This window comes from Phyllobates terribilis, unplaced genomic scaffold (assembly GCF_046119375.1).
Source record: "Phyllobates terribilis strain yellow unplaced genomic scaffold, ASM4611937v1 Scaffold_1__5_contigs__length_1240528914, whole genome shotgun sequence".
Lineage (NCBI taxonomy): Eukaryota > Metazoa > Chordata > Amphibia > Anura > Dendrobatidae > Phyllobates > Phyllobates terribilis.
In genome coordinates this window covers 34,673,435-34,699,301 of record NW_027362761.1, presented here as the reverse complement: position 1 = coordinate 34,699,301, position 25,867 = coordinate 34,673,435, and the positions used below count along the sequence as shown (strand labels likewise).

The 25,867-nt window shown below is 45.6% G+C and overlaps 1 protein-coding gene across 2 annotated transcripts in view; it reads right to left on the bottom strand.

Annotated features, from left to right (window-relative positions):
• Positions 1 to 25,867, bottom strand: part of EPS15L1 (epidermal growth factor receptor pathway substrate 15 like 1) — a 280,928-nt gene that overhangs the window by 85,697 nt on the left and 169,364 nt on the right. For both annotated transcript variants that reach the window (XM_073660720.1, XM_073660721.1), the window contains one exon: positions 5,526 to 5,608. In XM_073660720.1, the coding sequence (XP_073516821.1) occupies positions 5,526 to 5,608 (83 nt within the window). The remainder of the gene's footprint in view (positions 1 to 5,525; positions 5,609 to 25,867) is intronic.

The following is a 25,867-nucleotide window of genomic DNA, read 5'->3' as shown; positions in this document are numbered from 1 at the left end:
ATTCATCTCACTACTGAGCATGTACATAAAGTGCAGCACAGATTCATCTCACTACTGAGCGTGTACATAAAGTGCAGCACAGATTCATCTCACTGCCTCACTACTGAGCGTGTACATAAAGTGCAGCACAGATTCATCTCACTACTGAGCGTGTACATAAAGTGCAGCACAGATTCATCTCACTGCTTCACTACTGAGCGTGTACATAAAGTGCAGCACAGATTCATCTCACTACTGAGCGTGTACATAAAGTGCAGCACAGATTCATCTCACTACTGAGCGTGTACATAAAGTGCAGCACAGATTCATCTCACTACTGAGCGTGTACATAAAGTGCAGCACAGATTCATCTCACTACTGAGCGTGTACATAAAGTGCAGCACAGATTCATCTCACTGCCTCACTACTAAGCATGTACATAAAGTGCAGCACAGATTCATCTCACTGCCTCACTACTGAGCATGTACATAAAGTGCAGCACAGATTCATCTCACTACTGAGCGTGTACATAAAGTGCAGCACACATTCATCTCACTACTGAGCGTGTACATAAAGTGCAGCACACATTCATCTCACTACTGAGCGTGTACATAAAGTGCAGCACAGATTCATCTCACTACTGAGCGTGTACATAAAGTGCAGCACAGATTCATCTCACTGCCTCACTACTAAGCATGTACATAAAGTGCAGCACAGATTCATCTCACTGCCTCACTACTGAGCGTGTACATAAAGTGCAGCACAGATTCATCTCACTGCCTCACTACTGAGCGTGTACATAAAGTGCAGCACAGATTCATCTCACTGCCTCACTACTGAGCGTGTACATAAAGTGCAGCACAGATTCATCTCAATGCCTCACTACTGAGCGTGTACATAAAGTGCAGCACAGATTCATCTCACTACTGAGCATGTACATAAAGTGCAGCACAGATTCATCTCACTACTGAGCGTGTACATAAAGTGCAGCACAGATTCATCTCACTGCCTCACTACTGAGCGTGTACATAAAGTGCAGCACAGATTCATCTCACTACTGAGAGTGTACATAAAGTGCAGCACAGATTCATCTCACTACTGAGCGTGCACATAAAGTGCAGCACAGATTCATCTCACTGCCTCACTACTGAGCGTGCACATAAAGTGCAGCACAGATTCATCTCAATGCCTCACTACTGAGCGTGTACATAAAGTGCAGCACAGATTCATCTCACTACTGAGCATGTACATAAAGTGCAGCACAGATTCATCTCACTACTGAGCGTGTACATAAAGTGCAGCACAGATTCATCTCACTGCCTCACTACTGAGCGTGTACATAAAGTGCAGCACAGATTCATCTCACTACTGAGCGTGTACATAAAGTGCAGCACAGATTCATCTCACTACTGAGCGTGTACATAAAGTGCAGCACAGATTCATCTCACTGCCTCACTACTGAGCGTGTACATAAAGTGCAGCACAGATTCATCTCACTACTGAGCGTGTACATAAAGTGCAGCACACATTCATCTCACTACTGAGCGTGTACATAAAGTGCAGCACAGATTCATCTCACTACTGAGCGTGTACATAAAGTGCAGCACAGATTCATCTCACTGCCTCACTACTGAGCGTGTACATAAAGTGCAGCACAGATTCATCTCACTGCCTCACTACTGAGCGTGTACATAAAGTGCAGCACAGATTCATCTCATTGCCTCACTACTGAGCGTGTACATAAAGTGCAGCACAGATTCATCTCACTGCCTCACTACTGAGCGTGTACATAAAGTGCAGCACAGATTCATCTCACTGCCTCACTACTGAGCGTGTACATAAAGTGCAGCACAGATTCATCTCACTGCCTCACTACTGAGCGTGTACATAAAGTGCAGCACAGATTCATCTCACTGCCTCACTACTGAGCGTGTACATAAAGTGCAGCACAGATTCATCTCACTGCCTCACTACTGAGCGTGTACATAAAGTGCAGCACAGATTCATCTCACTGCCTCACTACTGAGCATGTACATAAAGTGCAGCACAGATTCATCTCATTGCCTCACTACTGAGCGTGTACATAAAGTGCAGCACAGATTCATCTCACTGCCTCACTACTGAGCGTGTACATAAAGTGCAGCACAGATTCATCTCACTGCCTCACTACTGAGCGTGTACATAAAGTGCAGCACAGATTCATCTCACTGCCTCACTACTGAGCGTGTACATAAAGTGCAGCACAGATTCATCTCACTGCCTCACTACTGAGCATGTACATAAAGTGCAGCACAGATTCATCTCACTGCCTCACTACTGAGCGTGTACATAAAGTGCAGCACAGATTCATCTCACTGCCTCACTACTGAGCATGTACATAAAGTGCAGCACAGATTCATCTCATTGCCTCACTACTGAGCATGTACATAAAGTGCAGCACAGATTCATCTCACTGCCTCACTACTGAGCGTGTACATAAAGTGCAGCACAGATTCATCTCAACTAAAAGCCGAGATCAGGAACTGAACAGACATTTATAGTACATTGTGCAGTGTACTACTAAACCCAATTTATTATATATTGTCAGTCGGTCCATTTTATACTGACTCCACCAAAATGAACACAGACTTAGACTCCACGGCCCTGTAAGCAGCCATTTTTAAAAACCTAGATGTTTAAATTTGCAGTGTGTAGCAAGAGGTTTGCTACCTGTCAAAATATTGCTTTTACATGCTTGTTATAGCATCTATTGTCGTACTCTTAATTACGACACAGAACATCTGTCTCAAGTAAATAGCGCTGGGGAAAAGAAGCCAATTTCAGTTTACTGATTCTTATTGGCTGGCCGGCACAATTGCAGAAATCATGGTAGAGACTAAGCTACTGAGTATATGTGACTACCAGCACTGGACACAGAAGCAATATCTAGATACAGGATTTATAGTGAAAAATCAACATGTTTTGTAAGATATAGCATAGAAAAATTATGCCGAATTGTGGGTCAACCACTTTTAATCGTTGGGATGGAACCAAATGATTAACCAGATTGGTAGAGCCTTTTCCTGCAAGAAAAAAAATGTGAGAAAGAAATCACTTTAGAAGAACTAATAATTTGATGTCTAGGCTGCAAGGATTTCTGCTGTGCATGTTAAACAAGAAAGGGGGTGCAATTTCACAACAACCCTTTGTTGTTCTACAGCTTTGCCAGAAGCACCTTTGATGTGCATGATATAAGAAGAGAGACATTTCCTTTAGAAAGGAGTGTTTGCACCCTTGTGTTGTAATTAACAGACAATTTTCATGAGTACAGACTATGCATACACTCAGGCACCCTTTTTCCCCACGAGTACAGGCAATGTAAAGAAAGTTTTAGCATTCAGTAAACCAAAAACAATCACAAAAACAGATTTGAGCTTTGTGCTTGGAAGTTCAGTTTAATTAAAATTATAAAGGTTGTTGACTACTATCAATAAGAAAAAGTCAGTTCCAATTAGATGTAGGAGTTCTTGCTGCCTCGGGGAAAAATGCCCTGGGATCCAACTTAGATGTATGAGCAGCCTCAACACATCCCTTGTTTTGCAATAGTAAATTCTATTTGTTATACAATTAAAATGGAAGAAGTAAGGTCTAACTGGAAAGAGCTGCAGGTTCTCCACTAATACATTTGATATGCACCTTTAATGCAATTTACAAATCATCATTGCTCCATCAGGCTAAGTGCCCATGATGCAGAAATGCTGCATATTTTTTCCACTTCTCCCTGGCAGGAAAAACTCATGCAGATTTTACATGCGTTTTTCCTGCCAGGGACAAGCGGAAATGAAGCGTTTTTGCATGCAATTCCGCATGCGGGTTGTCAAGCGCTTTCCAGGCGATTTTAGCATCACTTGGAAAGTGCTTGACAACTTGTTCACACTATATAAATCCATGCAACCGGTATGGATTCATATAGTGTGACCAAGTAATAGTTAAAAAAAAAAAAGAGAATAAGAATGGTAAAAAATAAAGATTATACTTACCTTCCGATGTCCCCCGGTCTCCTCAGCGATGCGTCCGGTCTCCCTGGTGTCTCACGGTTGTGTAAAAGGACCTGCCATGACGTAATTTAGTCATGTGACAAGTCACGCGACCACCGACGTCAGCGGTCGCGTGACCTGTCACATGACTAAATGACATCATGGAAGGCCTTTTCACACCACCGCAAGCCGCCCAACACACCGGACGCAACGCTGAGAAGGCCAGGGGCCATCGGAAGTTAAGTATAATCTTTATTTTTTATTTTAAATTCTTTTTTTTACAGGTACTATGGTACCCGAGTCTGGAGGAGAGTCTCCTCTTCTCCAAACACGGGTACTATCCACACACTGAATTGCTTCATATCCGCATGTGCTCATGTAGTGATGCGGATATGAAGCGCAAGCGTTTCAATGCAAGTCAATGGCGGCGATTACGCTGCGTGTCCACAAAATTAATGAACATGCTGCGTATTTTTCCGCAATGATAATCCGCAGCGGAAATTTCCGCAGCATGTGCACAGCACATGCGGATTATCATTGGGGACCATGGGTCACGTTTTAAGCGTTTTCGCTGCGGAAATTCAGAGGCAAAAACGCTTGAAAAACGCATAGTGGGCACGCAGCCTCAAAGAATGTTGAGAGATTTAAGCACTGAAGACAAATATTTATAAGTGCTCAATATGTAACCATGCAAATCATGCTTATAAAAACTGCAAAAAAATAAGCTTCTCTTTAAAGTGCCTTTAGTGCCCCATGTAAATTACTACTTACCTACAACAAGCTCTTATGCTGCCCTCTTGGCAGTTAGTGACAAACATAACAGTTGTTAAGGGTATCTGATACCAACTATATATCCCTCTAGGGTCTTTAACATTCCTGACTGGACAAAAAGAGTCCAATATTATCTGCCACAGCATAGCTCAATGCAGCCATCACTGGGAGTAGGCAGAAAAGTGTCAGAGTTAGAAGGAAGATTCAGTCCCCAAGGAATATTTTATCTAGTTCCTTATTGCTCAAGCCTGTATTATAGATAACATATACAGCTTTCTTATTTGTGCAGTGCTGTGCAAAGATTAACATATGGAAAAAGAAATAAGCAGAAATTCCTCCAAGATGCACACTTGTATTTCTATACCTACAGCCCAAATCCACTTCAAGCAACTAAAAGGTAAAGCATGGGTGCATAGATCTTAAAAGTTTGGATAATACTAGTTTATTATTATCATAAACAGAAAAGCTAAATAATTCTTTGAAAAACAAGCTTGAACTTCAGAGACAAAACCACACTTGCCTTGTTTATTACACCTAACACTGGCAGCATTTGAAGTGGTGAGAGAGATACTAGAGAGCTCCAGGTCTCGGTAAGAGCTGACAGCGGGAGCTTGGCATGCTAATTCTGACACCTAGTGGTGAACAACAAGGCCAGAAAATGATACAAGCAAAGGGGCCATGGCTAGATTATTTATCCAACCACCTCAAATAAAAGAACAAAAAGGCTGTCATGAATGTCGGAGGGGATGACGCACTCACCTTAGACATGTGGCTAAAATCCGCAAAACTTTCATTGCTGCTGAAAGCACTACTTCCAAAAGGATCCAGTGTGCCAAAGGGGTCTGAAAGAAGCAGTAAAAGGAATTGAAACAACCATTTTAAGAAACTAATATTTGAATATGAGAAAAAAAAAACATAGGATTATATTACTCCCAGTGAATAAATTGGATATGCTTCTCCTAAGGCAAAGTGCACACATTCAGAATTTTATATCAGTATTTGTCAGCCAAAACCAGGAGTGGGTGATAAATCCAGAAGTGGTGATGTGTTTCTATTATACTTTACCTCTGATTGTTCCACTCCTGGTTTTGGCTTACAAATACTGATGGAAAATACTGACCCAATACTGAACACGTGTGACCGTGACCGTGACTGTTTGACTGAAGGAAATATTCATACATTGTGTGTTCGTAGAAATCATCGGGGGATGGCGAGCAAGTGCCCACTGTAAAGATATTCAGCAGTGAGCACACATCCAGTCCATGTGCCAAGATGCCAGAAATTAAATTCACACAGCATTATTTTGGTAAGCATCAGAATCTGGGAGCCAAAAGTAAACGTGCATCCAAAACATAGACGAAGAGGGCAAATTTTTCTTTTATAGCTTTTTTCCTGTGTGCATTTTAAACTTCTGCTTTTGGCCTACAAACACTACCATGTGACTGGAGCATTAGGATATGCACACACAACCTTATGGTTTTGTTTTTTGAAGGGGGCGAACCTACTGGGATTTTTAAGAGGAAGATGCTTCAAAAAAATACCAGTGTTTTTTTTACTCCTGAAGCAACTTTTCAATGGATAATTTTTGGGGCATAATCTTATGGGAGCTTTTTCAATATTTTTGACCATCGGAGGGTTTTTTGAGCGTTTTTCTAGCACTTATGTGGTGTCCTTTTTACAGGTCTTTTCTGGACTTTTCTTATATGTCCATTCAACAGTCAAGAAACGCTGGCAAAACACTCAAAAAGCCCACTGGTGGCCAAAAAATGCCTTCCCATTGATGTGTAAGTATGGAGCATCACTTCTTTTAAAAGCGTGGCGTCTTTGAAAACATGAAACAGTTAAGACAGACAAAAGCCTGTAAGTATGCACAGCAAGTCAATTTTACATGGAAATGCATATGTCGATTCTTTTCAGCATTTTGTTATGTTAATTCACTCCTAGCTTGGGCTCCTTTCTATTATTCTATTTATTGGCTATATGCTCCATTTCTTTGGCTTGTTAATACATATACATAAAGCAGCAAGCTTACTAATATACAATTAGAGGTTTTTACCTATTGCGACTATACATTTAGATAATGCTATATTATACTATATGCTTTTCACTGCTCTAATAGATTACACGATTTCAATTTAGCAGCATGCCCTCTATGTGATGCTATAATACGCTTTGATAGGAGTGTCTCGTATTAATCTTGCCATTGTCACGGTGTTTGCCATGTGACTTTTTGGACACTCCATCTGCTTTGTTCATCTTGTGGTGCAGTGCCACCTGCTGGTTTCCCATTTTTAATTTTTTTATGTATTATTTTCAATAAAGTTTTACTTTTCATTAGTTATGTTCTTTTTGCACAATTCTTTGTAGTCTTTCATTCATATTTGTGCTGAACTATGTATTTTCCATGTATTTACTCTGACACAATATATATTTATGTATCTCCTGATTGTTTCCTTTCCATACATTCTATATATGTGCCGTGACTTGCTTGCTCAAATTTGCTTTCTAAAAAAGGAGCAGTGTGTATACCAAGCAAGTAAGGACTAAGTAATGTTACAAAATAGACAAGATTTATTGACATATATCATCTTTTTTGCAATAGCATTTTTTCACAAGAAGTTTTGGTGATTTTTTTTTTTTTTTAGAATTGTAATCTTTATTGAAGTTTTTCATTTTTTAACAAAAAATTAAACATCAGAAAACTGTAATTGTATCATTTCAATGACAAAACATTAAACAAGTCTTACTAAATAATTGTGCCAAATTATGTGATTTTTTATACTTATTTTATTGCAAAAAAAAAAACAAAAAAACAAACATGATGGTAACATTGAGGGTTTTTTACAACCTCTAAAAAAAATTATTAAAAAAAAAAAAACACTATGAAAAAGTTGTATTTCTTTAGTTTTTTTCTCTAAAAACTGCTGTGAAAATTTTTAGGAAACATTGATGGTGACAATGCTTTCAGTCCTATGTGAAGCATTTCATTTTTAACTCTTTATCAACATCCACCGTGCATGTAAGGCGCAGGTTACGAGCGGGTGTATGGAGCGGGCTCTCTAGCTATAACCGGCAGAAAATGGCTCTGCCTGTGACTGTTAACCCCTTCCCGACCTTTGAGGTACCCAGTACGTCATGGAAGGGAATGACTTCCTGGCAACATTAAGGTGGCTGCTGATTCTAACAGCAGGGCACCTGGGCTCATCGTCACGGGTGGCTTTGTTCAATTCTGAACGGTCAATCACAGCGATTTCAGTGTTTTAGGCAATGACATACATATATATGTGTATATAGATATATATGTATGTATATACATATACACGTGTATACATATATACAATATGGTTTCTAACTAGTACCAAAAACACAAAGCCAATCAGGTAATTTAAAAATCCATTTTATTAAATATATTTCAACAAAATAAGGGAGAAAAAGGAGAAGCTAGAGAGCAACACTATTGCGGCAGAATCAACAGGAGGAGATGGGGTATACAATATAGTAAAATAAGAACAATTCCTTTATATTGAGCAAATTACAATAGGGGCTTAAAATAGTATATATAATGTGGTCAGATACTTTAATCACCACTGCCCCCACTTATATTCAAATTGTATCACAACTAGTGTTGAGCGAGCACAAATGCTCGGGTGCTCGAAGCTCGGGCCAAGCTCACCGTGATACTCGGGTGCTCGACCCGAGCAACGAGCCCAATGTTAGTCTATGGGAGACTCGAGCATTTTTGCAGCTGCACCCCCGGCAGTCTTTTAAAAGCCTAACAAGTGCCCAAAACGATAGTGACAGTGCTCAAAAGACATGGGGACAGCATGGGGATCGCCCCAGGAAGCATGTCTGACCCCCAGGTCACTGCTGTCAACAACGTGGTCAGAGGTATTAAACCACTTTTACAGGCTCACAATAAAACGTTCAAAAACTAAAGTGAAACTTTTTTCCTGTGAAATATGTTAAGGAATTTCTTTTCCAGGGTAAAGACTTGTGTATAAGGTAAAATAAATAACCAAAAACAAAAATACTCCTCCACACCTTGGGCTATGTTCACAAGTAGCATTTTTCATGCGTTTTTGCACTTTTGTATTGCTTTCAACTGTGACAAATGAATTCACCGGGAAATGTCATTTTAACATTTTACAACCTTATCTGGCCATGTGCTGTGTGACACATGCATACAGTGCTGAAAAGACATGGGGACAGCATGGGGAAGACCCCTGGAAGCATCTCTGACACCCAGGTCACTGCCTAAAAGTGTGCCCATCAGAAGTGATCCTTGCCGCATCAGAAGATGCAGACTTGCAACTATCCCGTGCAAGTCCTTGTCCCAGGGCAGTGTTCAATTGTACCTCCCCCATTCTTTGCAATGCAAGCGCAAGTATGCAGCCTGCCACCCACCCACCCCCAGGCTGCAATACAATACTGCTAGCTTGCACTTGAAATGGTGCCTTTTAGTTTTGAGGAGGTCGAAGCTGGCCACTACCTCATGGCTGCTTCGGCAGCGAGGTCCCCAGCCGCCAGGGGGCGGCCAGGTGTCCACACTCGGTCCCCAGCCGCCCCGCGTACGGGTGTCCATAAATGGTCCCCAGCCGCCTGGGGGCGGCCGGGTGTCCATAAACGGTCCCCCAGCCGCCCGGGGGCGGCCGGGTGTCCATAAACGGTCCCCAGCCGCCCCGATTTCTCCGCGGAACATCCCCACACACTTTTCTTAGACTGGCCTGCTTTAGGGCAGCATTGGACGAGCCCACCAGAGAAACCGACTCCTCCGGTGGGCCCTGGCTTCTCCTTCAGGGGAGTTGAGAGTGCCAAGGTGAGGAGCATGATGATGATAGAAGTTAGCATCTGCTTTGTTTTGTTGGAATGCAAGCGTAAGTGTACAGCCTGCCACCCACCCACCCCCAGGCTGCAATACCATACTGCTAGCTTGCTTGCACTTGAAATTGGGCCTTTTAGGCATGTGGAGGCCGAAGCTGGCCACTACCTCATGGCTGCTTCGGCAGCGAGGTATCCATACTCAGTCCCCAGCCGCCCGGCGGCTGGGTGTCCACGCTCAGTCCCTAGCCGCCAGGGGGCGGCTGGGTGTCCACACTCGGTCCCCAGCCGCCTGGGGGCGGCCGGGTGTCCATAAACGGTCCCCAGCCGCCCCGATTTCTCCGTGGAACATCCCCAAACACTTTTCTTAGACTGGCCTGCTTTAGGGCAGCATTGGACGAGCCCACCAGAGAACCAGACTCCTCCGGTGGGCCCTGGCTTCTCCATCAGGGGAGAGTGCCAAGGCGAGGAGCATGATACAAGTTAGCATCTGCTTTGTTTTCAAGGAATGCAAGCGCATGTATGTAGTAGCGGCTAGGCCTGAGGTGGTCAGCGTTTTGGCGCATATCCTACCTCCTCCGAGGACTGCTGGATGTTTTCCTGCTACTATCCAAGTTCTATGACTCCCGTTAAAACAAAGCTTCAGGTGATAAATGATGGATGAGGTAGTGGCAAAGGAGAAAGAGCAGGAGGAACAGGGACCATTCACATCAATATCAGGCCAGTCAACCACATATGTCTTGTAGGATATGTTTCTGTAACAAAAGGAGCGGTTCGGCTACACAGTTATAGGGCATACAGTGAGTGCAATGCCTACCAAAGATTTTGAGGCACTCCAATGCCCCTTGGAAATGACATGGAGGTCAGAGGGCCTTAACTAAACCTTTTTTTCCATTTATAGCAACTGGGTCTCCTGTGCACTGTTGGCCTAAACAGTGAATGGAAGGCTTTCCAAAAATTATGAGGAAATGCAATGCCCCTTGAAACAGACGTGGATTACAGCGTACTAAAAACCTTCTACCCATTATTGGGGAGTGTGTCTCCCTTAGTTTTCACCTTTGCATTGAAAAGCAAAAACTGAATAGAATTAGGAGGAAATTCAATGCCCGTTGGAAGAGTCGTGGAGATTAGAGGTAAGGTAATTAAAAACAACATTTCAATGCCCCTTGGAAGAGCTGGAGTTCAGAGTGGCTTAAGAAGACGCTTTTAATGCCCCTTTGAAGAGACGTGGAGGTCACAGTAGCTTAACAAGATGGTTTTAATGCCCCTTACAAGAGCCATACAGTACAGCATCTTAAAAACATTATTCCCATTATTGGGGAGTGGGTCTCCCATAGCATTTGCTTATGCCTTCCAAGCAAAAGCTTCCAAAAATTAGGACGGAGCAACTTGCAATGCCCCTTACAAGAGCCATGCAGTACAGCATATTACAAACATAAGTCCCATTATTGGGGAGTGGGTCTCCCATAGTATTTGCTTATGCCTTCCAAGCAAAAGCTTCCAAAAATTAGGACGGAGCAACTTGCAATGCCCCTTACAAGAGCCATGCAGTACAGCATATTACAAAAATAAGTCCCATTATTGGGGAGTGGGTCTCCCATAGTATTTGCTTATGCCTTTCAAGCAAAAGCTTCCAAAAATTATGAGGAAATGCAATGCCCGTTCGAAGAGTCGTGGAGGTCCCAGTAGCTTAACAAGACGCTTTTAATGCCCCTCAGAAGAGACGTGGAGGTCAGAGTGGTATAACAAGACGGTTTTAATGCCCCTTACAAGAGACGTGGAGGTCAGAGTGGTATAACAAGACTGTTTTAATGCCCTTCAGAAGAGACGTGGAGGTCAGAGTGGTATAACAAGACGCTTTTAATGCACCTCAGAAGAGACGTGGAGGTCAGAGTGGTATAACAAGAAGGTTTTAATGCCCCTCAGAAGAGACGTGGAGGTCAGAGCGGTATAACAAGACGCTTTTAATGCCCCTTACAAGAGACATGGAGGTCAGAGTGATATAACAAGATGGTTTTAATGTCCCTTACAAGAGACGTGGGGGTCAGAGTGGTATAACAAGACGGTTTAAATGCCCCTTACAAGAGACGTAGAGGTCAGAGTGGTATAACAAGACGCTTTTAATGCTCCTTGGAAGAGCCATACAGTACAGCATCTTAAAAATATTATTCCCATTATTGGGGAGTGGGTCTCCCACAGTCTTTGCTTATGCCTTCCAAGCAAAACCTGACAAAAATCAGGATGGAGGAACTTTCAATAATGGCAACACGGACCACGGTCACCCTGGTGGTATAGTGGTGGTGGAGGCTGAGGATAAGGAGAAGATGATTAAACAGCCGAAACGAGGAAGCGTATACCCATGTGTGGGTGTGAAGCGGTGCATGTGAATACACCTCCCGAAATAACACAGTGGATTTGACTTTATGTTACTCTGCTGTCATTTGTTGGTGATGAGAAGTCTGGCCCAATCCAGCCCTTGTTCATTTTGATAAGGGTCAGCTTGTCAGCATTGTCAGTTGACAGGCGAGTGCGCTTATCAGTTATAATTCCCCCAGCGGCACTAAAAACACGCTCCGATAACACGCTAGCGGCAGGGCAGGCCAGGACCTCCAAGGCGTACAGAGCGAGTTCATTCCAAGTGTCCAGCTTGGATACCCAATAATTAAAAGGCACAGAGGAATCACGGAGGACGCTGGTACGGTCGGCAAGGTACTCCGTCACCATCTTTTGAAACTTTCCACTCCTTGTGAGAGTACCCCGTGCCTCAGGGTCTGTCCGAAGGGAGGGTCTGAGAAAACTGTCCCAGAACGTTGACAGTGTTTCCCTGCCTCTGCTGGATTGGAGTTGCCTCTTTCTCGCTTGTACGCTTTGGTTGGTCAACGAACTGTGACCTTTGCTGCTAGCCTGTTCAGATGGGAATTTTTTTAACAGTTCTGCAGCAAGGGCCTTCTGGTACTGCCCCATTTTTGTAGACCTCTCCACCTCAGGAATAAGAGAGTGAAAGTTCTTCTTGTAGCGGGGGTCTACAAGTGTCACCAACCAGTAATGACTGTCACCCAACATTTTGACAACGCGAGGGTCACGGTTAAGGCAGCGTAACATAAAGTCAGCCATGCGTGCAAGACTGGTAACGGGCAAGATTTCCGTGTCCTCACCAAGATGACGACTGACCATGCTCTCCTCCTTCCCCCTGTCCTCAGGCCACCCACGCTGAACCGACGGTATGACAGTTGTAGAGGTACTACCGTCTACAGCGCATGATATCAGCTCCTGTTCTTCCTCCTCCTCCTCTCCCTCATTGTCCCCCAATGCACGTTGGGATGAGATGAGGCTGGGCTGTATGTAATCGCCCGCTACGGCTTCTTGATCCATCTCATCATACTCTGGCTGCAATGCCTCCTCTTTAATTCTCTGCAGAGAGCGTTGCAAAAGACAGACAAGTGGGATGCTGACACTAATGATGGCGTCATCGCCACTCACCATCTTGGTGGCCTCCTCAAAGTTTGTCAGGATGGTACATATGTCAGACATCCAGGTCCACTCCTGAGGTCTTATGTGTGGAGTCTGACCTGAATATCGACGGACTTGTTGCAGCTGGTACTCCACAACTGCTCTCTTCTGCTCACAAATCCTTAGCAACATGTGGAGGGTAGAGTTCCAACGTGTGGGGACATCACACACCAGTCGGTGTTCCGGAAGCTGCAAACGCTGCTGCAACACAGCAAGGGCGGCGGAAGCTGTAGCCGACTTGCGAAAATGAGCTGACAGGCGGCGTACTTTCACGAGCAGATGTGGCAACTCGGGGTACGATTTAAGAAACCGCTGAACCACGAGGTTAAGCACATCAGCCAGGCATGGTAAGTGTGTGATCTCGCCTCGCCTCAGAGCCGCCACCAGGTTACGGCCATTGTCACACACGACCATGCCTGGATGTGGGCTCAGCGGTCTCAGCCACAGATCTGCCTGCTCTTTCACAGCTGTCCACAACTCACAAGCAGTGTGAGGTTTATCACCTAAGCTTATGAGTTTCAGCACAGCCTGTTGCCGCTTGGCGGAGGCAGTACTGCAGTGCTTCCAGCTTGTAACTGATGTGGTGATATCTGAGATGGAGGCTGAACATGAGGAGGAGGAGGATGCGCAGGAGCTGTACACTGTGAGGGCAACTCTGACTGACATAGGGCCCGCAATCCTCGGTGTGGGGAGGGTGTGATCCTTCCCAAGGTCCGACTGGGTCCCGGCTTCCACTTTGTTTACCCAGTGTGCCGTCAGGGAGATGTACCGTCCCTGGCCACAAGCACTTGTCCACGTGTCCGTTGTCAGGTGGACTCTCACAGTAACTGCGTTGTTGAGGGCACGGCAGATGTTTTGGGACACGTGCTTGTGTAGTGCGGGGATGGCACACCGGGCAAAATAGTGTCGGCTGGGGACCGAGTACCGAGGGACGGCCACCGCCATAAGGTTGCGGAAGGATTAAGTCTCCACCAGCCTAAAAGGCAGCATTTCCAACACAAGCAGTCGTGAAATGTGCGAAATTAGGACTGTGGCCTGTGGGGCGTTAGCTGCAAATTTCCGCTTTCGTTCAAAGGTCTGGGATATGGACAATTGAACGCTGCGGTGGGACGTGGACGTTGATGCTGTTTTTCGAGAAACTGACATAACAAGTGAAGACTGAGAGGAGAGGGCATCTTTTCATGCAGTATGGACAGGGGATTGCCTTGCACACACAACAGGGGGTTCTATTTAACGCACAACAGCAGAAGAAGCAGTGGTGACACCCGCTGACACTGGTCGTGGACCCTGGGGTTCGCCCCACAAAGTCGGGTGCTTTGCTGCCATGTGCCTGATCATGCTGGTGGTGGTCAGGCTGGTAGTTTTGTCACCCCTGCTGATGCTGGCCTGGCAGGTGGTATAAATGGCCTTTTTGGGGTTATCAGCAGAGTCTTTAAAAAAATTCCAGACTCTGGAAGACCTACCGCTTGTACTGGCAACATCTCTCGTGTTGGTGTTACGGGGAACGGTTGCCCGCCTTCTGTCTGCGGCCACCACACTGCTTCTTCCTGCCTGTTGGGGTACTCTGCCTCCCTCCCCCTGTGTGCTGCTGGCCTCACTCTGCATGTCCTCCTGCCACGTTGGGTCAGTTACTAGATCATCCACCACCTCCTCCTCTTCACTTCCTGGCAATTGTGCCTCGTCATCGTCCACCTCTTGTGACAAATTGCCAGCGTCGACTTCCTGTGGCCGTGGCTGTTCAAATATTTGGGCATCGCTACATGGGATCTCCTCTTCCACCACTTCAAGCGGTGCAGGCGAGGGGCACAAATATGGAAATGGACCAGTGAACAGCTCTTCAGAGTGTCCAAGTGTGGGATCAGTTGCTGTCTGATGACACTCGGCATGGTGGGAGGAAGGAGCATCAGGGTGAGGAGGAGTTTCCGTTCGAGACTCACGGCTACTAAGAGTTGACCGTGTGGAAGACAGACCGGAGGTGGTGGTGCCCAGGTAACTGGAAGTATTATCTGCTACCCAATTAATAACCTGTTCACACTGATCAGTTCGCAATACTGGTGTTGTTCTGTGCTTCCCTAGTAATTCGGTCAAGAAGTGGGAGCGAGAAGATGTGACTGTTGGTTGTGGCACATTTTCACTTTGGCCACGGCCCCTTCCTCTGCACGCACCATCACCAGAACGTCCACTTCCACGTCCCTTGCCACGCGCCTTGCCCATTGTAAAGGAAGTAAAATAGCTTACACTCGCACTATCAATGGAAAAAGGGTAATAAAAAGTAGATTAGAACCGTGGAAGAGGAAAACCACAGTTCTATTTCTCTGGCCTACACAAGACTCTTTTAAACAATCAGAACAATCAGGGAGAAACTATTACTGTTTTTCTTTACGGAAAAAATACCAAAACCTGAATAATAGAGATCTTTTACCGTGGAATGGCAAAACCACAGTTATTGTTTACTGGTGTATACCAGACTTTTTAAAAAATATAGATTTGCGGCTGAACAGTGAGCGACACACTCAAACTGTTTTTTTTTTTTTTAGATACAAAAGGCCCAAAACTGGATACTACAGAGATTTGACCCGTGGAACTGCAAAACCACACTAGGATTTGTCGGGCCTACACCAGACTATTTTCAACAGATATATTTTTGTGTCACAACAGTCAGGAGACACTACAATTTTTTTTTACTGCAAAAAATGCGAAAAGCAGGATAATAGAGATTTTTTACCGTTGAACAGCAAACCCACAGTTATAATTTACTGGTGCATACCAGACTTTTTTAAATATATAGATTTGCGGCTTAACAGTGAGCGACACACTCAAACTGTTTTTTTTTTTTTTTTTACATACAAAAGGCCCAAAACTGGATAATACAGAGATTTGACCCGTGGAACTGCAAAACCAGACTTCTGTTTCTGTGGCCTATACCAGACTCTTTTCAACAGATATATTTGTGTCTGAAAAATCAGAGACACACTTTTTTTTTCTTTTTTTTTGGGGGGGCACCAATAGGTTAATAAGACGGTTGTAACATACCTGGCGGCGTCCTTGCATAGTGGTCCATCTCCCACTGTGCAAGAGCGCGCACTTGATCTCCTGTCCAGAATGTCTCTCTGGCTTCCCTCCATGCTGTCTGTTTGTGTCTGTTTCTGCTGCTTAAGGGCGGCGCCCGATCACTTCCTGCTTTTTGTACCTGCTGTGGGTCACACCTCTTGTGCGTCCTCAGCCTATTGCTGTCTGTCACCTGGTATATAGCTCAGCTGCTCCCATCTATTCCTGCCTGAGCATAGTGTTTCTTTCAGTGTGTGCTTGCACTCTGAAGGTGCCAGGTCCCGTTCTGTGTTCTCTTGTCTGCCTATCCTGGAGGCTGTATTTCCAGGCCTGTCTGAACACGCTCCTAGCCTGTTCCTCCTGCCTTCTAGGGGCCGATTACCTAGACCTGTTCCTGTATCTTGTCTGACCTGTCTGAACACGCTCCTAGCCTGTTCCTCCTGCCTTCTAGGGGCCGATTACCTAGACCTGTTCCTGTATCTTGTCTGACCTGTCTGAACACGCTACTAGCCTGTTCCTCCTGCCTTCTAGGGGCCGATTACCTAGACCTGTTCCTGTATCTTTTCTGACCTGTCTGAACACGCTCCTAGCCTGTTCCTCTCGCCTTCTAGGGGCTGGTTACCTACACCCGCTCCTGTATCTTGTCTGTCCTGTCTAAACACGCTCCTTGCCTGTTCGTCCTGCCTCTCTGGGGGCCGTATTCCCAGACCCGCTCCTGTATCCCGCTGCAGTGTCGGTCTCCTCCGTACACTCAGTTCCAGTCTGAACTCTCTCCTATCCTTTACCTGTTTTGCCTCTATGTCCGTTCCCTTCCTTTTTCTGCAGAGTCTGAACTCGTACCTAACTCCTGCTTGTTGTCTCTGTACTCCCGTTTGTGAGTTTGTGGTCCACTCGCTACTTCACTGCAAGTACCCTGTGGGTGTCTGGCTCTGCCTTTCCCTTCCTGTCTGTTCCGTGTGAACAGAGCCCTGTCCCCCCTACTCAGCCTAGCCTGCTCTGACTCCTTTGCTCACCGCTCCGGCGGTTCTAGCCTGCTCTGTCTCCTTTGCTCACCGCTCCGGCGGTTCTAGTCTGCTCTGACTCCTTTGCTTACCGCTCCGGCGGTTCTAGCCTGCTCTGACTCCTTGCTCACTGCTCCGGCAGTCCTGTCCTGCCCTGCTTCTGCCCGCTGCTCCGGCAGTCCTGTCCTGCCCTGCTTCTGCCCGCTGCTCCGGCAGTCCTGTCCTGCCCTGCTTCTGCCCGCTGCTCCGGCAGTCCTGTCCTGTCCTGCCCTGCTTCTGCCCGCTGCTCCGGCAGTCCTGTCCTGTCCTGCCCTGCTTCTGCCCGCTGCTCCGGCAGTCCTGTCCTGCCCTGCTTCTGCCCGCTGCTCCGGCAGTCCTGTCCTGCTTCTGCCCGCTGCTCCGGCAGTCCTGTCCTGCCCTGCTTCTGCCCGCTGCTCCGGCAGTCCTGTCCTGCTCTGTTCTTGCCCACCGCTTCGGGCGTTCCCTCTCTGCTGTGGTTGTCTACCGCATCTGCGGTTCTGTGACCCAGTCTGTACTGGGTCTTAACCTTTCTGTGCTCCAGCCCGTCCTTTCGGCCAGTACCTCCCTGCCTGCATACTCGCCTGTATCCACCCATCTGCATACCTGCCGTGTTTGCTTATATCCACCAGTCTGTGCCAGCCTAACCTGCCTGTTCCTGAGTCCCAGTGTGTACTGGGTCCTATCCCGCCTGTGTTCCTACCTGCTAGTGCCTCCCTGTCTGCACTCTAGCTGTGCTTGCCTGTACCCCTCTACCTGTATTGTTCCTGAGTCCCAGTGTGTACTGGGTCCTATCCCGCCTGTGTTCCTACCTGCTAGTGCCTCCCTGTCTGCACTCTAGCTGCGCTTGCCTTTACCCGCCTGCCTGCATACCAGTCGTGCCTGCCTACACCCTCCAGTCTGTGCGCCAGCCTAACCAGCCTGATCCAGTAATCCCTGTGTGGGTCAACCCCCGTGTCCGGAGTTTGACCTGGAGTAGCACCTGGTCCCTCTGCCCGGTTTCTCCCTGGTGCACTGGCGTCGTATGCCGTCGTGCCATCTTGGTCGGATCGGCCAGATACTTAGTCACGCCCCTCCAGGCACTCTCCGGTTCATGGTCCAGTGGAATCACTACAATCACACGCACACGCCGCTCAGCCCGGGCGTGTGCATAACAACGGTTATTTGTACAGTGTGAAGGAGGGAAAAAAAAAAAGGATTTAGATGAAAAAAAAAGGATTTTTACTGGCCCCCGAGACCTGGAGCTAAGTCCAGCAATTTCAGAAACAGGAGCACACAGGACTGTAATGCAGCGTTTGCTGGTATAACCACTGCGTCTCCTATACAGCCTGCCTGCCTGCTGTTATGTTCTGCTACCAGAGCTAAGGAAAGAGAGGAGATCTGTCCCTACGATAGAACTCAGCTTGATCCCTACGATGTAACAGGGGACCTGATCCTGCGATCAGACCAGCTAAAGTCCTAAGCTAGTCTGTACGGAGACCTATAGATGTGGGGAAGGAATCCCTACAAGTACTAAGGACTGGGAGGAAAATGGGACACCTCCTAACAGAAATAGTAGCAGACAGACGAACAAACAAAATATATAGAACACTGAGGTCCGTAGACCAAGCAAACTAACAGAGTTAGATACAGAGCACAGGCTAGCTAGAAAGTAGTTATACAATGAAGTCCAGCAAAGCCAGAAGGGCGGAGCAGGATTAAATAGGCCAACAAGGTCATGTGACCAGCAAAGGAAAAAACCTAAGAGCAAGGTTCTAACAGTACCCCCCCTTCTAAGAGGATCCTCCGGATCCCCTAGGACCAGGCTTATCAGGAAATCTCCTGTGAAACGCTCTGATAAGTCTGGACGCGGAAACATCATCTGACCTCACCCAAGAGTTATCCTCGGGTCCGAAACCTTTCCAGGCCACAAGATACTGCAAACTACCTCTATACCGTCTAGAGTTAAGGATGCGAGAAATTTCATATTCCCCGTCCTCCACCACCGGAGGAACAGAGGCAGAGGCGTCACCATCCGACACAACAGCTTTTTTTAACAGAGAGACATGAAATACCGGATTAATTCTCCAGGAGGTAGGAACCTCCAACCTAACAGCAGATTGGTTGACAACCTGAAGCACCTTAAAGGGCCCTACAAACTTGGGACCCAATTTCTTAGAAGGAATCCTCAACCGCAGATTCCTAGAGGACAACCAAACCATGTCACCAACAGCGAACAAAACCTCCTGTCGTTTCCTATCAAAGTAGTCTTTAGATTTTCTGTTGGCCTCCTGAAGATTACCACGCACATCCGTCCAAACTCTCTCCAAATCACCGGAAAAATTCTCCTCCTCAGGCACGGCAGATCCCAACTTGGAGAACGACCCAAACGACTGATGTCTCCCAGAACAACAAAAAAAAGGCGAACAACCAGCAGAAGAAGATGTATGATTGTTCAGAGCAAATTCAGCAAGTGGCAGAAACTCAGACCACCCCTCTTGATTGTCTGCCACAAAACAACGCAAGAACTGCTCAACATCCTGGTTTTTCCTTTCTGTCTGGCCATTAGATTCAGGATGATATCCGGACGAGAACGACAAATGAACTCCCAACCTGTCACAAAAGGCACGCCAAAAACGAGCCACGAACTGAGGACCCCTATCAGAAACAATGTCAGTAGGAACGCCATGAAGTCTGACAATTTCCTTGACAAAGGCCTTAGCGAGAGTTTTAGCGCAGGGCAGTTTGACAAAGGGAACCAAGTGACACATCTTGCTAAAACGGTCCACGACCACCCAGATGACAGTAAAACCCTCAGAGGGGGGAAGGTCAGTTATAAAGTCCATAGCCAAATGTGTCCAAGGAGCACTGGGAACCTCCAAAGGACAAAGCAACCCCGCAGCAGGAGTATGTGAGGACTTAGATCTAGCACATATAGTACATTGACGCACCCACTTAATGACTTCCTTCTGCCATCCAGGCCACCAAAAACTGCGACCCACCAGTCTCTTGGTCTCAGAGATTCCGGGATGACCTGCCAACCGAGATTCGTGACACTCAACAAACAAATCTCTCCTAAAGGTCCCAGGCACAAACAACCTCCCATGAGGAGTGTTAGATGGGGCATTCTCCTGTGCTTTAAGAATCTCATCTTCCAAAACGGAGTCCAAAGCAGCTATCACAACACCTTCTTGTAAAATGTTCTCCTCTTTCTCAGCACCGACTATGGGAGAAAAACTGCGAGACAAGGCATCCGCCTTAACATTCTTAGTACCAGGGATGTAAGTAACGGAGAAATTAAACCGCGAGAAAAACAGTGCCCACCTAGCCTGACGGGCATTTAGGCGCTTGGCAGCATCAAGATATATCAGATTTTTATGATCCGTAAGAACCTGAACGGGAAATTCCGCACCTTCCAAGAAGTGGCGCCAGTGTTCAAATGCGAGTTTAATAGCCAATAATTCCCGATTACCAATATCGTAATTCAGTTCAGTCTCCGAAAATTTTTTTGAAAAAAAGGCACAGGGATGTAATCCATCCCCGTTATCCTGAGACAATACTGCGCCAACCCCCACAGAGGAAGCATCAACCTCAACCAAAAACGGCTTAGTCACATCAGGCTGCATAAGGATGGGAGCAGAGGTGAACCTCTCCTTGAGATACACAAAAGCTTCAATGGCCTCAGAAGACCACTGAACCGCATCAGCACCTTTCCTGGTGAGATCGGTCAGAGGTTTGACAATACTAGAAAAATTTTTTATGAATTTTCTGTAATAATTGGCGAAACCTAAAAACCTCTGTATCGATTTCAAACCAATAGGCCTAGGCCATTCCTGTACAGCTTGAACTTTAACCGGGTCCATCTCAAAACCTGCGCTGGAGATAATGTAACCCAAAAAACTAATTCTCTGTACAGCGAACTCACATTTCTCCAGCTTAGCAAAAAGCGTATTGTCCATTAACAACTGTAATACCTCACGTACGCTCCGCCAATGAGACTCCAGATCCGGCGAATAAATCAAAATGTCATCCAAATACACAACCACATTTTTGCCGATCAAAGGTCTAAGGATGTCATTAATAAGATTCTGAAAAAATGCAGGAGCATTAGTAAGACCAAAAGGCATAACCAGATTCTCAAAATGACCTACAGGAGTGTTAAAAGCAGTCTTCCATTCGTCACCCTCCTTCATGCGCAACAGATTGTATGCCCCCTTAAGGTCAATTTTAGAGAACCACTTGGCCCCCATTAACTGGTTAAACAGATCAGGAATCAATGGCAGTGGGTAAGGATTGCGTACAGTAATTTTGTTAATCTCACGAAAATCCAGACAAGGACGTAAACCGCCGTCCTTTTTTTTTTACAAAAAAAAATCCAACCGCCACAGGAGACTTAGAGGGCCTAATGTGACCGGCGGCCAAACTTGTCTGTATGTATTCCTCCAAAGCCTTCCTCTCAGGAATAGTAAGGATAAATAAACGACTTTTAGGAAGAGTCGCTCCAGGGACAAATTCAATAGAACAATCATAGTCTCTATGGGGAGGCAAAACCTGCGATTCCTTCTCAGAAAAAACTCTCCAAAAATCCTGAATAGGAACAGGCAATTCTCCCCTATAAAAAGCTGTAATACGCCCGTTACAACACTTGTCATAACATTTATGGCTCCAGGATTTAATTTCACTGGTAGACCAATCCAGTACAGGATTGTGAAATTTTAACCAGGGCAATCCCAATATTACTGGAGAAGGCAAGTTATTCAAAACTACCAAATCCAATTTCTCATGGTGAACACCATTAATAGTGAGAGGAAATTCACAGACCTTGAGAGTAATATTCTTCAAAGGGGAACCATCCACAGAAACCACAGCAATGGGGGATGATAAAGGTTCGGGTTTTAAATTGAGTCTTTCCAAGAATCCCCCATCAATTACATTCAGAGTAGACCCACAATCAACAAACACCCGAAATTCCATTAATTTTTCCTGAGCAATCGTGGAAGCAGCTAAAAATACACCCTTGGAATTTAAACAGGCAATACGGGCATGACTGACCATTTTTTTTTCTTTCTTCATACGAAGCTCACAGCCTTTAATCAAATGACCAGATTTTCCGCAATAGAAACACAAGCCTTCAGAAAATCTGCGATCTTTTTCTTGAGAGCGAGGTGCCACCGATCCAATCTCCATCGGTTCACCACTGTTAGTACACACATTCTCATAACCAGAAACTGACATAGCAGAGGATTTGCTCTCATTAACCCTTGCACGCAGTCTCCTATCCACCCGTATAGCTAATTGCATAGCCTGTTGCAAATCTTCAGGTGTAGGATAAGCAATTAGCAGGTCTTTAACCCTTTCATTGAGCCCAGCAAGAAATAGACTTTTCAGAGCAGAATCGTTCCACCCTGTTTGAGTAGACCAACGACGGAAATGAGTACAATATTTTTCCACATTACCTGATCCCTGTTTCAAACGTCTCAACTCAGTCTCAGCTGATGCGACACGGTCAGGATCATCATATAATAGCCCCAAAGCAGAAAAAAAACTATCCACTGATCTGAAGCATGTATCACTAGGTTGCAAAGAAAAGGCCCACTCCTGAGGCTCTTTGCGCAAAAGTGACATTATGAACCCTATGCGCTGGGATTCATCCCCAGAGGACTTAGGTCTCAAACGAAAATACAATAAGCAAGCATTTTTAAATGAAAAAAATTCTCGGTGTTCACCAAAAAATAAATCCGGCAAACATACCTTAGGCTCCAAGAAATGTGCTCCAGGACAGTTACTCACGTGCTGACGGAGCTCGGCCACCTCCAGAGAGAGTCCCTGCAGGCGATGAGCCAAATCCTGAACCGACACCATGATGGAACAGAAAAATCTTTCCTTAGAGAATTTGCAGGCTGGACTTACTGTTATGTTCTGCTACCAGAGCTAAGGAAAGAGAGGAGATCTGTCCCTACGATAGAACTCAGCTTGATCCCTACGATGTAACAGGGGACCTGATCCTGCGATCAGACCTGCTAAAGTCCTAAGCTAGTCTGTACGGAGACCTATAGATGTGGGGAAGGAATCCCTACAAGTACTAAGGACTGGGAGGAAAATGGGACACCTCCTAACAGAAATAGTAGCAGACAGACGAACAAACAAAATATATAGAACATAGAGGTCCGTAGACCAAGCAAACTAACAGAGTTAGATACAGAGCACAGGCTAGCTAGAAAGTAGTTATACAATGAAGTCCAGCAAAGCCAGAAGGGCGGAGCAGGATTAAATAGGCCAACAAGGTCATGTGACCAGCAAAGGAAAAAACCTAAGAGCAAGGTTCTAACACCTGCCTGATATCTGGGATGGATATTAGTCCTGAGAAGGACTGTTAGTTTGTTCTGAAAGCCTTTACAGACCCTACACTAACTATTTCGCAGGAAAAATCTCTCCCTAGCTCAGCAGCGCTGTCCTTACACTGTCTAATCCGGAGCGACTGTGTCCAAGATGGCGGCGCCTGGTTTTAAATACTCGAGGTGACGCTGTGCGGCCAGCCAATCACTGTAATGCCCACAAACAACATGGCTGCGGCATTACAGTGACTGGCTGGCAATCCCTGCATGTTCATTGGCTCTGTAAAGAGCGCCAAACATGCAGGGCGGAGACCCGAGCTCCCGCCCGAGTAACCCGGAAATGCTCGGTGCTTTTTGGAATTTATTTTGTTTCATAATTTTTTTTACTTTTAACGGCTCCTTCTAACTACAGCTCCAGGGGACAGCTATAGAGGCAGCATGTGCCCCCTCATATGCTAATTTGTTCCTGGGTCTGTGGGAGGGAGAGCTGTTCATGATGGATGTCACATTGCCCATAGAGCGTGTCATTTTTTCAACACGGTTCATCGATTATGTTTTTTTTAATCTGGAAGGGGACTGCAGTTGATCTTGAAAATTTCTTTGGTGAATAAACAAAAACAAGCTCAACCTGTGGCTCACCTACAGATTTGACTGTCAAAAAGCACAGCAGTCAACTCTTTCTTACATGCACAGTCTTTTCATCCCTCACAGATGTTCAGAGGCATACCTACCGGGCAGTTTTTGCATGCAAGAAGAATTTGCTCCGAAGATGTTAGTTTTCAAAATCAGGCAACATTACTGAAGAAAAGGTTTATGGCTCGGACATATAGCCAAAAAAACAAACTATGCGTACTCACGAGCAAAGTAGTCTAATCATCAACAATTGTTATATTCTAAACCTAAACAGACATCGGACAGTCAGGTGAGATTTATAACACAATATCATTCTCACCAGACGGGGAAAAAAACTGAAGGACATTCTAGTGTCCAGTCATTATCAACCGTCCGTTAACCGACTTACTCCATCTGTTCCACGGCCGAAGTGTGGATGTGAGCCATGTGGCAACTGTGCTGCCTGTTTTAACATTGAAGTTGCATCAAGTTTCTCAAACTCTGAGGGCACAAAAATCTATACAATCACTGATAATTAGTGATGAGCAAGTATGTTCTGTTAGCACTTTCGGCGAGCATTCTCGGGTGCTCGCCGAGTATCTTCAGTGTCCTTGGATGTTATGTTTCAGTAACGCTGTGCTCATGATTTGCAACTGTTTGACAGCTTTATTACATGTGAGCAATGTGTAAGAAATAGACATTCCTCACATGTAATAAAGCTGTCAAACAGTCGCAAGTCATGCACACGGGAGAGATTTAACCTTATCACCGAGCAGCTGTAAACACTCGGAGCTCGGCCCGAGCATACTCGCCGAAAGGGTTAATAGAACATACTCGCTCAACACTACTCATGTATTCTTTGAAACATTTCTGTGTCCCAGCGCTGGATTCATTACTGTGCCTGTCAGATGACCCGGGAGAGAGTGGGCTGTGTGGACTACGGGGTGCTGCCTGCGCCGCTTAGAGGAGTGTGCTTTGGCCTCTTAGATGGTGGCCTTTAATTGGCTGGGGCTAATATAAAAGGTGCCTCCTGCTGGTCTGACGCCACACCCCCTGACGGAGGCTTGGACACCAAAACATGTGAAGGAACCTGGTGTCAGCACAGCAGGAGAAGATGGCTACAGGCATGACTCATTTGTTGTGATACAATTTGAATATAAGTGGGGGCAGTGGTGATTAAAGTATCTGACCACAGTATATTTACAATTTTAAGCCCCTATTGTAGTTTGCTCAATATAAAGGAATTGTTCTTATTTTACTATATTGTATATCCCATCTCCTCCTGTTGATTCTGACGCAATAGTGTTGCTCTCTAGCTTCTCCTTTTTCTCCCTTGTTTTGTTGAAATATATTTAATAAAATGGATTTATAAATTATCTGATTGGCTTTGTGTTTTTGGTATTGTTTTGATATACAGCTATGGTTAATTATTGCTAAACTGCCCAAATTACAGAATCATTAACCCCTTGTTTGGTGCAGACTTGGTTTGGCATAAATTTGGATTTATATGGTTCCTAACTGTTAGGGTGCCGTAAGGAAGTGGGGAGCAAACCTTATTGTTGCGCACGCCGGAGGTTACTGGAGCAGAAGTCACAGTGACTCCCTGGCGCCTGCGCACAACAGGACGCGCGAGATCTGCAAAACTAAACCACTCATCATAGGGGACTGTGACGTGCAGGGGAGTGGGGGATTATTGAAATTAAGTAAGTAGGCGGGGATTTCTTTAAGTCCCCCGGACGGCATGAGTGAAAAAAGGACATTTTTGTGTACTCACCGTAAA